At 35.8% G+C, this 14,436-nt stretch overlaps 1 protein-coding gene across 5 annotated transcripts in view; it reads right to left on the reverse strand.

Moving 5' to 3' along the window:
- Nucleotides 1–11,740, reverse strand: part of LOC138695021 (uncharacterized) — a 329,089-nt gene extending 317,349 nt beyond the window's left edge. For 3 of the 5 annotated variants that reach the window (XM_069819317.1, XM_069819316.1, XM_069819312.1), the window contains exon 1: nucleotides 11,657–11,733. In XM_069819317.1, coding sequence (XP_069675418.1) covers nucleotides 11,657–11,681 — 25 coding nt within the window. In that variant the 5' untranslated portion in view covers nucleotides 11,682–11,733. Of the gene's footprint in view, nucleotides 1–11,656 lie in introns of all 5 variants that reach the window. The other 2 variants (XM_069819315.1, XM_069819323.1) reach the window with 1 other exon arrangement.
- Nucleotides 11,741–14,436: the final 2,696 nt, after the last annotated feature.

Genomic DNA, 14,436 nt, shown 5'->3' on the forward strand with positions numbered 1-14,436 from the left:
GGAAAGTACTGAGAACAGCCAACACACTTTTCTCCGAAGACCAGCGAAGACATACGAATGCTGACGATCGTCATCGGAAATTCCGCTAGGGTCGTGTCGCGAGAACCCTGTCCATCAGGACCGGCAGCCTGTCGCTTCCGTTCGGACAAGTGAGCGTTTGCCGTTTAAAATACATGCATACGTCTCTCGCAGAATATTTCCGGTTCGTTCCGTTCCGGTCGGTTCGTGCCAGTGAGCGTCAACCTTAAGAGAGGTGACAGTGAGCACCAATATGCCTGGGATAAATCCCAAATCTCTCCGCAGTGCATATAAAGAGAAAACATCACTGTTGATAGTGATTCGTCCGTCGGACGGGAACGTTAAGCCTGGTAGCCCTCTTGGTACTATTCGATTGAAGTAGGCTAAGTGCCGGCACTGGGTTTCCTCTTCTCCCATCTTCATCTTCATCATCCTCGCCCATTGTCTACACTACACTTACACGAACACTTACACATAGTCTCACCCTAGTACACGACATAACTCTCCATGCACAGCGCGGCCAGCAGAAGTGGTGTGCAACTTGAAAAATGTGTCACAGTCCTGCCATCTATCCGCAATATGCGGAACCCAAATCACGCAAGTGAAATAGGCACTGGATACACACACATACATACACATATTACCACTATCAGAGTCGAATATATATAATAAGGTGATAATGGAGCAACTGTAAAATTACAACTGCTGTGAAGTCAAAGTAGTTTTGAAAAATATGCCTTAAAACTGTACAGTTCGCCACAAATCTTCAAGAAATTTCCAATCCGAATTCTTTGGTAAGAAATCATCAACCTTTAGCTGTGCACGTATGAGAAGGAAACGAAGACATACTTCAGGTAAGATGAACTAGACACGGAAATGTTTCAGATAAATTGGTTAAGATAATTTTGTAGACTTTTATGAATTGCATAGTATATTTTAAACATATTGGACGCAATAGATGTGGACAGGTTCAACGCCCCACCTTCGATCACGCTGTCACAATTGTAGAAAGTAGCTTGTAGTCTGTCACTTGTTCGCAATTCCTACGCCACAGATGTGTTGCATTTCCGTGAGCGCGTATTATCTTTTCCCATCGTGACAGTTGCAACATTATATGGGATCAACTTCTTCCGATCTTATACGACTATATAATTATATCAAATACTGTTGTTTTGAAACCTCATATCAAATTCTATACAATCATTCTCAAATATACATACCTACGTCATAGTCGTGGTTTCTCTAAGCATCCTTTCTGATAGTCTATATTAACCATTACTTTTATCATGGAAAACATCTCTGTTAGTGACAATGTAAGATGTGATTATGAAGTCAGCGACATTAATGAACGCTTTATTTTTATTCATCTGTTAACGTCGATATTTAATCTAAATAGCACATTTATACACGATGATATAACCTAATTACACAGTTATTGCATTTTCTTAGTGAGGCTGGTGAACATCTGGAGGACATTCTTTTTAGAAAATAAAAACCAAGACACGTTTCCAACAGTGTTATGTAACACATTAGTTGCAATAAAACATTGTTAGTTCACTACAAATTAAAAAAAAAATAAACTGCAAATGCGCCACCTTTCATTTTATTGGATGTTATGATCTTGGCCTCCTGCAATACAGAGTTCATAGATAAATATTTGACCAATCCCGGGCCATAAGCTTGAAATGGTGGAACCAAAAAGGTGTACTAGTCTGGCCGTCAAATTACCCATAGCTCATCTCTTTTTCCGGTGTGTTTATCAGCTGTTTTGTTCGTATTATCACGATTACAAATTGTTTCGTGTTGTTGTGAATATTTTAAAAATGTAGTCAAGTTCAGAAGGTGTTATTTTTTTTATAAATAAGCTAATATTCTGTTCGGCTCAACTGTAGAATATGTCCGTTGATATGTCCCCCTATGCTTTAACATATGAAGGAATGCCAACATCCTTCTTGATAAAAGAAAGAATGTGGAAATGAAATGTTCAGTCCATGTCACAACCATAATACTTATAACAAATATACAATAAAATGTACGTTGATATAATAATCTGTTAATATTCCTGTTACCTCCACATCCATTCTAATCCGTTTACGTATGACCGAAACCGATAGTAGAAATTTAATATATGGCAATTGGCGGTATTTCGCGGTGGATTATGGGGCGTAAAAGGTGTAGTTTGACGTCATATCCGTCGCACCGATTTCAAGCATATTTACCTGGAGTATTCCCTCTTTTCTTTTTATCCTCTCAGTATTTGACAGTCTTTATCTTGAGGCGCTACAACATCGTAGATATTTTGGCCATTTCTTTGGACCAAAAGTGGACTCTTTCACATGACAGGTCTCCCTGACCGTGTGATCAGCATGATGTAGGCCAACGCAGAAATGTCTTGGGACAAATACAAGACAAAAGATAAATAGCCAGTCCCGTGGAATAGAACGGAAATAGAACCATGGATCGCTTGGTGGGAAGCGCATGTGCTCTCACTTAACCATAACGGCGGACATTTTGACAATAAGCTGGGATTAATAAAACATTAAAATTAGACACATATTTGAGATAAATTTTATTCTGAACTAGATAGGCCCTACTTTTATTAAATACATTTTATGGGCAGTATAAAAGCAGTTTCTTATTGCTTGATGTTTCGTGAATAATACTGTAATTTATTTCAACACAGAATTCTCGATATTTATTCCAAAGCACTGCTTTATTTCTTTTTGAGACTGTTGGTGTTATTTTATTAAGTTAATAGCAATACAGTCGCCATGGCCTTCTACATTATCTATCTATGGAGAAATAGTTGACAAGCAATAGTAATAAAACAAAAGCCATAATTTAAAACGACGATAGATGGCTCAGTTTGGCTGAAATTCAACAGATTCTTAAATTTCATAAATGCCATTAGTGAAATAGTCAATACCATGTGTTTTTCTGAGTATAATATTGACATAAGGAAAATATGTACAAAAACGATAAAGAATTAACTAGTGGGCTATGTTCAGAAATTCGCAAGCTTTGGCAATTTGTAAAACAAGAGAACATAATTTACTGTTGCTAAGTCCAAGTATGATCATGATGTGCTCTGTTTTACAAACTGTCAAAGCCTGCTAATTTCTAAACATGGCCCACTGATTAAGTTATTTCTTCGTTGGTTTTATACACAAGTTTCTCATGGGAAATATTAAATCTGTATGTCCTACACCCAGAAAAACACACAAGGTATTTGCATATATTCCTAAAAATATACCGGTATTGATATATTTCAATTAATATTATAACCTAAAAATGCGTAAATGTTATTCCTGAAAGTGAGTTTTTCATTTCATTTTCAAACACATAAAAGATTACATAAATAAAGAGATAGGTCAATGGTTAGGGAATGGTGGCTAGGGACGGGTTAGAGACGACCCTTCAGCATGTCGGTCAGACTGAGGCCTACTGTGCACCCCGAATTATGGTATGAATGAGGTGTACCAGCCCAATGGCCGCATGAAACTCCCACCCGCTCACTCAATGAACTCCCTACACACCCCCGCCCTAAGTTTATACCACCAAGGTAACCAAGCAGCGGCACAGGATCCATTCCGACAGCTCTTCCAAGGTGTCGAAGCGCCCTTGGAAGTGTTCTTGAGGAATGAATCCTAGCAGAGATGTTGCGGATGGTTTGGAACCCAGAGACGGTTTCGGAGAGAACGTCTCTTCCACAAGCGGATGAAGACTTGCGTCATGACCTGAATATGCCTATGGAATGAGATTTTGAAGATGAAGATGAATGATATGATATGAAATCTTAATTATTTTTCTACAGGAAAGAGGATGAACAGTGGCAATGAAAATTCCAACCCGACATTTGCCTAAGTAACTGTGGAAAACCAAGGAAAAACCATAGTCAAGTTGGTCGGTTCGGGAATTTGAACCGCAGACCTCCCGAATGCGCATGGAACGCATGAGCCAGCTCGCTCTGTAAATAGGAAGGTACGTAGGTAGGTAAGCAGCTAGACAGACAGATAAATAAACAATAAACGAACGAATAAATAATAAAGAAAAAATCGGTAAATACTACCAAGAATAATATTTTCCTACTAATAGGAATATTAATACAATATGGTATAATAACTTGGGGTGGAGTAGCATCATCTGTACTTAATCCATTAATTTTATTATACAGAAGATTAATACAAATTTGTCTGACCAAAAATATGGATTACGCAACAAATTTAATTTATACAGATTTTAATGTATTGCCTATTGAAGAAATTTATAAATATAGTTTACTAATTTATTACCACAGAAATCAAATAAAACATAAATCTAATCGTATTCGAAGACGAAAGTCTACTTTCCCATTAATTGAGCCTAAATGACATACAAGTTCAGCTCTTAAACATGGTGCTAGTTTCGGCCCAAGACTTTATAATAAAATTACAAACCATTTTCCAAATTTGAAATATTTTAAAATTGAAGCTTTTAAAAGAGAAATTTGTAAAAATATCCATGATATATAATATTAACAAATGTATTTTTTTACCTTTTATTTCTGTCGACTATATTCATGTTTTTATTGATTGTCGGATTGTCAATTTATATCTGTATTTTTCTCTCTTTTTCTCTTTCTTCTTTATTCTTGCTCTTGTGTTGTATTTATTGTTTGAATTAAGGGGACACTCAACTATATTTTGGAACTTTTTTCCTATTTGACCAATCTTTTTCAAATTTGGAGAAAAAGTTTAATATACACATGGAAAGTAACATGCAAAATCTCAGATCATTATATCCAATACTTTTCAAAATAAAAAAATATTTCAATTTTTAATCAATCATTAATTGAAATATCACTTGTAATTATCTTTTTTATTTTTTGGCTTTGTCCATTTGACTGTGACTTCTCAATGAATAGGGGAAAAATTCTGCGTATTGATTTAGTTCTGTCGCGTAAATTAGTGTAGAAATTTAATTTTTCATTTCTATGACACTTTTTCTCCAATTTTTAAGTTGAGTGTCTCCTTAAGTTACTTACTGTATTTAGTGAACTGTTCTTGTAAATTTTATGTTACATTATTGACTAAGACCACACAGTACACGAGCCTGGCTCTTACGGTAGTGGCTAGAAACATTTTTGTTTTATAAATGTAATTTATACTCACTAGCTAGCTACTTAAATAAATAAATAGCGCATTCCATACGTGTTTACACATTTTGTAATTAAAACAAGTTGCGTTATTTAATACTATTACTGTAACTGCATGTGATATTCAGAATGCAGAGACATGCAACGAGCATGTGAGAGTGGGGAAATGAAGAAAGTTGTCATGGTTTGTTTCAAGATACAATACCATGAAAAACTGTAATTATATCTGGACTATTCTAGAATCAGATAACTCATTAACGAAGTTGTCGTAGTTTACAAATCCTTGTTTCCCAAACTGTGGCCCGAATTTTTCTAATTCTAGAGTACATTATCTATATATCTACTAAAGAGAGCTGAACTTATTTTATTTACAGAATCCCGTTCCTAAACAGTGTTCCTCTTATTTCTCAACTTATTTCATCAGTAGTAATCCGTTCACACCCTGAAGGTTTTCATTACGTTTGTTAATAAATGAGCTTCATGTGTGTGTTTGGATGCTTATTACTGACCAGGCTTCGAGACTTGGGACCCGATACAATAAGTTTACTGTGCATGTACTATAGGTTGCTGACTCGCTGCAGGTAGATAGAGATGTGTTCAGGTTTAGAGTAGAGTACGGTAGTATGGGGAAGCACACATATATGTACATTCTGAAAGTAAATATGCATTACACAATAACAATGTAAAAAGAATGTGAAAAGCATTTATTCTCCTGTCTTTTATAAGCATTTGTGTTTTATTTTTTTTATTGGGTTATTTTACGACGCTGTATAACATCAAGGTTATTTAGAGTCTGAATGAAATGATGATAATGCCGGTGAAATGAGTCCGGGGTCCAGCACCGAAAGTTACCCAGTATTTGCTCGTATTGGGTTCAGGAAAAAACCCGGAAAAAACCTCAACCAGGTAACTTGCCTCGACCGGGATTCGAACCCGGGCCACCTGGTTTCGCGGCCAGACGCGCTGACCGTTACTCCACAGGTGTGGACGCATTTGTGTTTAATTATACACAGTGTTAATGGTGGAAATAAACATGTAGCAATTTTAATTTCTTAATTTATCCTATTGATCGTATTTAGGAAGTGCAGTTACAGTACCGAATTGCAATGTACTACAAGATACATTTTCAGTGTCTCAAACGTAAATCTTTTTCGGTTACCTGCCAAACACAGTTTGTGCTGTAGGAGCAAAACGAAAAAACCTAAGATCACTGCAGTCTCTAAGAGATAGTCCTTTATTCTCGGGTGACTATGTCCACTAATTTGCTGTTTACATTACACAATGTTCCATATCCGTTATTTTTACTTAAAATTGATTTCCACTTCTGTTTTACACATTCAGTAACCGGTGTACTTGGTGTCTCATTAAATCTCGGTGTCATTTCCTCAACTAATTTGAGGGTTTCCGGCATCTCTTGGTCTGACTTTTCTAACCGTGTAATAGTTTCAGACACAGTTTGAAAATGAGTTTGTATAAAAACCAAATTATTCGTCAGAACCTTCAAATCCAGAGCGTTTTCCTTTGCATATTTATTGCCATTCATTCTACAGTACCCCCACCCACTGTACGCTTTACCACTTTACTCAGTACGCCGTTAAGCTCATTTCCCACAGAACTGCTCTATTGGGTCCGAAGTCTCGAAGCCTATTAATGACACAATCGCAGGTTCAGAATTGAATTTGTCCGCGAAAATACTGAATGAGAAATAAATAGTCTACGGTTGTGCCTTTAGGATTTAAGGTTCTCTTCTGCTCTATACACTGACACCAAAAGTTATTGGCACACTCAATGTTTTCCCTATAAGATCTGTATGAAGGGCAAGTTTAAGAAAATTAAATGTTTATTCTTTAATATGTAGTAATGTAAAATTAAAAATCTTTCACAGAAATCACAACACAAAATAATTATATTCAAAAGAAAATCCATTTTCCGATTTAAAAAAAAAAGTATTGGCACATTATATTAATGCATATAATAGATCTCTATAATGTATTTTCAGCATTTTGTATGCAAGCCATTAGCACGAATAACAGCTACCAGACGTTGACTAAACCGGAAATATTTTGGGGACGTATTCCTAACAACAAAACAGAGTGAATGACGAACAGTCATGTACCCGCCATTAGTAAATAAAATATGTTTTTTATTTCATATGTATAGTATTTTAAAAGACTATTTTTCCTTTCCTTCCTTTGTTAATTTTCTACCATTACAAAGCTCATGTAACATACTGTATGTATGATAACTTCGAACAAATATGTCGATAACTAAGAACTCATACCTGTAAATTTATAGGCGAACAAAAAAAAATGTATTTTTAATTTTTTTTTTTTTTTTTTGCCGTTATTTATACTCGCTTTAACACCTCTGGTCATATCGCGAGTTAAGATTTTGGATGAAATCCGATGGCCTGTGTATTATTGTTGAGACTGGTTTTATTGTTGTGATCTAGATGCTGGAAGAAATAAACAATAGAATTGTTATGGCAAATAAAGCATACTTTGCAAATCTCAACCTATTCAAAAGCAAATACGCATCTAAACAAGCAAAATTAAGACTATATTTAACAGTAATAAGACCAATTGTAACATATGCAAGTGAAACCTGGACTCTAACTGAATTGTCTAAGCAAAAGCTCCTGGTTTTTGAAAGGAAAATATTACGAAGGATATTTGGCCCAATAAAAGATGCAAACGATGAGTGGAGAATTATAAATAATAAAGAGTTAAATATTTTAACACAAAACCAACACATAGTAAACTATATTAAAGCGCAAATGATGGCATGGTTTGGTCATATTAATCGTATGGACGAAGGAAAAACAGTTAAGAAAATATATAAATGGAACCCCATCAGTACAAGAGCAAAAGGAAGACCAAAACGTAGATGGAAGGAAAACATACCAACGATTTGAAAACAATGAATGTAAAGAATTGGCCAAATCTTATTCATAACAGAAAAGAATGGTGTAAATTAAATGAAGTCAAAACTTCGACGAAGTTATAGCACCTACTGAAGAAGAAGAAGAAGAAGAAGAAGAAGAAGAAGAAGAAGATCTAGATGCCGTCTGTAGATATATTACTATGTTATTACTGAATATGATTTTTGTGATGAATGAAGCGGTGATATTCAGGGATGTTGTGGCCCGAATTTCCTAGCATTTGCCTTACGGATAAGGGAAAATCATAAAAAAAAACTCAACCAGGAAATTCAACCCAACCGGGAATCGAAACCGAGCCCTCTGCGTAAAAGACCATGCTGACTCCTACAACACAGAGGTGGTCTAAAAATATTTCCTCAAAATAGACAAAGGTTTTATACAGGGTGATTCATAAATACCTGTAAAATCTTTGTGGGTGTAATGTAGAGGTAAAACTAAAACTAAAATGTTCTATACAACTTTTCCCGCAAATCCTTACTTTCAGAGTTATGATGCAAAATGTCCTATCTTGCTAGGTATCAAAAAATATGTACCAGTAAAGCCTTCGGATGTGTAATGCTCGCCTACATAGTGACTGCGATAGATTTTTGTTATTCGTACACCCCACACCAGTTGATTTTGACCTGATAGGACTTCGTTTACTGTACGTAGGTATGTACTGATATTGGAATTTTACAGATCCCCTTCAACTCATTCCGAACTGTTTCATAGCTATTTTGATATCACTGCTGTAGTTATGCTATGTTCGGAATTTGAGTGGCATAAACGAGCGCCTTCAGATGACGCCAAAGGTAGAAGTCTGGTGATCTGGCTGGCCAAGCAACTGGTGTTGCACGATCTATCGTACCGTACATAACTGAAGCCTACTGAACTAACGACAAAATGAATTTGTACCTACAGGACGTGGTGATAGTAGGAACTGCAACAGTGCCATACAATTAAATATACCTACGTACAGTAAACAAAGTCCTATCAGATCGGAATCAACTGTAGTGGGGTGTAAGAATAAGAAACATCTACTGCAGTCGCTATGTATGCGAACGTGACACAGCCGAAGGCTTTACTGGCCCATGTTTTTTATGCCTGGCAACATATGGCACTATGCATCATAACTCTGAAAGTAAGGATTTGCGGGAAAAGTTGTATTTACCTATAGATTACATCCACAAAGTTTTTACAGTTACTTATGAATCACCCTGTGTATGTTTCTGCTTTACGAGATCTTCTCCTCGAGGACAAAATATTAGTTTATTGTCCAATTTTGTGAACATAGTGTAACTCGACCGAGGCGAGTGGAGACGCTGACGTAATGTAAACTATCGCGATGACGCTATACGAATGCAGGAGAAGTACAAGTGTATTCTGGGATGCTAGGATTTAATTCACAATCAACAATAATAATATTATATATGCATATATTACTAATTATTTATCGTAGGAAATAATTTTTCGTTCGATGTTTAAGAATGGACATGTGTTAAAATTTCGTTAAGAGTACAAGGGTAGACTTAACAACACACTAACATCCACCGTGATCGGGAAGCGGTATGTCGTCTGCGTAACCTTGACGACAACCACTGCCAGTGAAGCAGCGAGTCAGCTGTCGTGTGATATGCTGCCGGAAATAAGAACGGCTCGGCTGTAAGGGACAGAACTCTGCTGTTCAGACCGAGAGCGTGTGCTTTCGTACGGGAGCCGGCGAAGCGCTGTTGCCAAAATACGCAGACTTTCAACCAAATTTTCTAGTTAACCATGCGGTTAATTACAAAACGCATAATAGGTTTTTTATTTATTTTAATGCATTCTATTGCCTCCTTCAACCTGGACAGTTATATCACTTCCATCCTGTATGTATGTATGAAAAATAGCTCAGAATACAGGGTGATTCACGAGAATTTACCGTCCCTTACGGATCTTATTTCCGAAGACATTCTGAGCAAAAAATTTCCTATAAACATTTGTCCTAATCTCAATATTTTCAAAGTTACATTAATTTGACGATGTTGGTAAAATACCTTTTTTTTTTTAGTTTTACGGGTAAAAAAAAATATTACAAATAGATAATGAACTATTCAGAAATGTCATTTCTTTAATTGGCTAGTGTTCTGAAGCTAATATTGTGTTGTTAATTGCTTGTAGAGATTTTATTTTTCCAATTTCTAACTAAAAATGACATAATTCTTACGCACTTATCACAAAAATTGTTAAAAGCATACTACTTTAGGATCTTGATTCTTTGTAGTTTAATTCTGCATCCTAATGTACAGTCTTGAAGAATTTACAAGAGTTGCGTGATTTGTAAAAATTGTTGTGATAAATTCGGAAGAAAATGTAATTTTGTAGTTAAAAATCGAAAAAGAAAATCTGTACGAAGCAACTATGGAACTCACAACACACTTTTAGCTTCAGAATACTAGCTAATTAAAGAAATAATATCCCTGAATAGTTCATTCTTTATCTGTAATATTATTTTACCCTTAAAACTCAAGAATAATGATATTTTACAAACAACTTCAAATTAGTGTACCTCTGAAAATATTGAGATTAGGACAAATGTTTATATGACATTTTTTGCTCAGAATGACTTCGGAAATAAGCTCCGTAAGGGACAGTAAATCCTCGTGAATCACCCTGTACAAACAGTAATAACGCTACATTTGCAACTTGATAAAGGAATTGAATATTTACGAAACGCGTAAAACTTACGAGGAAATTATGTCAGTTTCGATGCATTCATTAATTGAACGCGGCATTTCAATTTTAACTGAAAATTTCAGAGCTATACTTTCAAATGTTCTACTTAAGTAAGCAATAAAAGTGAGTAATGTAACAGGGTGATATATTCAAATACATGTACTTGTAAACAAAACTGAATATAAATTATTTTGATTGTAGGACATTTTTCTTTAGATTTGTTTATGTTTCAGAAACAATAGGCTCTACTTTATATGCACATACTTAAACATGTTCGTAATTATTTAGTATATAATGGATTCGCTTTACTTTACAATCCACATTCAATTCACACCCTCACTCAAATAATGTCTCAATTCAACTAGGATGTAAATGAAATTTCATGTAAAATCACGACGGACAGGTAAAATAAATCGTTCTAAAAGACAGTTGTTTTAAATACTGTCCTGGGCCATATTCATAGACATTCTTAGCGCGGGCTTCCGGTGGAGGATTAGCGAACTAACGTTTTTCGTATTCATAAACCAGTGTTAGCGATATGATATGATATGGATCCTGTACAAGTTACCAGTCGATAGCCGGGGCTAGTTTAGCACGCTCGTAGCGAGGGCTAGCGAAATGTTTATGAATAGCACTCAAGTTTAACAAAGCTGACTTAACTTAAGAAAAAAAATATTGTTTTATATTGTGACAACAAAACCAAACATGAAAGTAATCTTCCAATTCATAAACATTTCGTGAATTTCGTACAAGCGCAACAACTCACATCCGTAAGAGTTATGGGGAGTACTGTTTAGTTGGTTGACTTTCCGACACCAAAACCCGGGAGATCTGCGGCGAATTTGACAGGTAAGACAAGATTGACTCACCATAACGCCTGACTCCGGGACTCATCTCGCCTCGACGCGACGGCTAGTCACTGCCAACTGATCGCTAGTCGCGCGGACAGCCGGGTCACTGGAGCGATGCAACAGCCAGCTGGCGAGAGTAAGGAGAACGATCGAGTGAAAGGCGTGATGTCTGTTGCATTTCCAATTCAAAACCGCCTAAAATATGAAGATCTCAGTTTTTTATCTGTGCCATGGCACAGAACTTAAGTGGTACAATAAATAAAACCGAAACATAAAATTAACATAATGTGTGTTAAGCGTATAAAGTTCAATTTTCTTGGGCTCTGTTGTTGCATTGTTGCGTGAACAATTGCTAATAAAAACAATGAGTTCCGATTACAACACTAATGCAGTGACGTAGGCCTAAAATCATGTGATTAGTCTGTAAAGTTAGTAACCTAAGCACGACAAATAATAATGAAATAGACTTTGGGCTATATTCATAGATAAGTGTTCGCGTAGGCTTCCGCGGCTGGTGTACATGGTGTGTGGATAAGCTTCAGGGCTTCTACCGCGTTGTCTTGGTGTTGGTGGCTGACGTTTCGACCGCTGTGTTGTGGTCATCTTCAGAGCAGTTGTTGGATAAGGAAATAGTCTGCGAGCGGTCGAAACGTCAGCCACCAACACCAAGACAACACGGTAGAAGCCCTGAAGCTTATCCACACACGTATATTCATAGATATTCTTAGCGCGGACTTTCGGTGGATTATCAGCGAACTAACGTTTTTCGTATTCATAAACCAGTGTTAGCGATATGATATGAATCCTGTACAAGTAATCTGTCGATAGCCGGGGCTAGTTTAGCACGCTCGTAGCGCGGGCTAGCGAAATGTCTATGCATAGCACCCAAAGTTTCTATATTGTAACATCGTTCCCAAGTCCGCCATTACCTACGCTAGCCCGTACTAACAACATCACTAAACAAAAATCGCCAGGCTTTGAAAATCTTGCAGATATTCGTATATACAAGGCATAACAAAAGTCTAAACTAACCGAACCTGTCACAGATAGGTCTACGTATATGCAAGGCATAGTGTGAGTGAACACTAGCGTGAAACTTTCGTAATATCACCAAAGCTATGTTGGTATGAGAGGTAAGACACTTCAAAGTGCAAAAGCGAAGTGGGAAGGGAACTACCTCAGCGCTTGTTTAACCCTTTACTATTTTGTACCATGGACATATTACGCTGCAACGGTGAAAGGACTTTCTACCTCAAGTGTCTACGGCATGTCTATACGCAGTGGGAGAAAAAAAAAAGCTTTAGCTGACAAAATAATATATTGTAAGTCGTTCACTTGATACTTACAGGTCTAAATCACCATTGATTGAATCTTCAGCATTTCTCTTCTGTAATTACCACCAGCAAAAGATGTTCTTGGAGGTAAATCTGCTAAGATATAACCGAAAATTCTTATTCAGAATAATTCAAACCTCGATTGCTGTTCATAATCTTTCTGAATATTTCTGGACCATTCTAGCAATGATATGTTTAACCTCGCACTGCCATATTTTAATAGGTTATAACAAAAAATTTACACGCATTTTCTGCTATCCTCGCCACACGAGACTGCCGAAAGTCTATCACAAGAGTGTCTCACAATAACTTCATGTATTTTCATTTTCGAATGGTAAAATAGAGAACCAAGTTTCCGTTCCGCAACACATAACAAAAGAATTAAAACGAAATAACTTGTCTTCATTTAATACAGAGTTTATTAATTATATTGACAGCAGCAATGAAATATGTCCCGCTACAATAATCGATTAATTCATTAAAATCGATGAATGAATCCAGTAAGTCACGAGTATTAATGACGTAACAAAATGGATGTTTTATATCGCGGGTTTTATTTTATTTTATTTTTTAACGTATGGGATATTTGGAATACAATCACAATGTCGTGACCATATAAACACATTCACAATAATTATTTCAGAAATCAAAACAAAGAATTAAGGCTTTTCAGATTCTACCATTGAATGACTTACGTCTTCGTATTAGGATCTGAGGTTCAATTAGAGATTGGATATAGGTCTACTGGGTTATTTTATGAATGAATGAATGAATGAATGAATGAATGAATGAATTACAAACTGCCCCCCATTGAGAGTAGCCCTTATGGACTCAGTATATCCTCCAAAAAAAAAATATATATATATATATATATATATATATATATATATATATATATATATATATATATATATATATATAGGTACATATGTAAACACAGATAATTAAATTGAGAAAAACAAATAAAGGGCACGAAAAATTACAATTGCTATTAATGTGGCACCTGTGATTAATGACTTGACACCCTTCTAAACCTTCCCCTGTTTATTTTATTATCATCCTAATATCTAGTCGATGCATAACTGACGGAAAATGTTTCCAGGTGTATACATGTTCCTATAGGATGAACATGTTACCAGTACCCACTATGCTTCAGTTTCTTATAAAATCCATAAATTTAATACCGTACGTAATTCTGAAACTAACAGCAATCATTTAAGGGTGTTCAAATTTACGTCTTTCATTAATATTTATGGTTAATTGGGAGGAAATGGAAGAGTAAGGAATAAAATACGGGGAAAGATGGATCGAGGGTTAACAGTGGAATGCATTTCTATTAAAAATATAACAGCACTACAGCATAGTTCACACAACTTAGTGCATTTTATAGCTGAACTTTGAGTAGAGATCTTCTTACCCAACAATGGACAAGCAAAATTATAGACCATTTTAAATTATCACTAT

This window comes from Periplaneta americana, chromosome 2 (genome assembly GCF_040183065.1).
Source record: "Periplaneta americana isolate PAMFEO1 chromosome 2, P.americana_PAMFEO1_priV1, whole genome shotgun sequence".
Classification (NCBI taxonomy): domain Eukaryota; kingdom Metazoa; phylum Arthropoda; class Insecta; order Blattodea; family Blattidae; genus Periplaneta; species Periplaneta americana.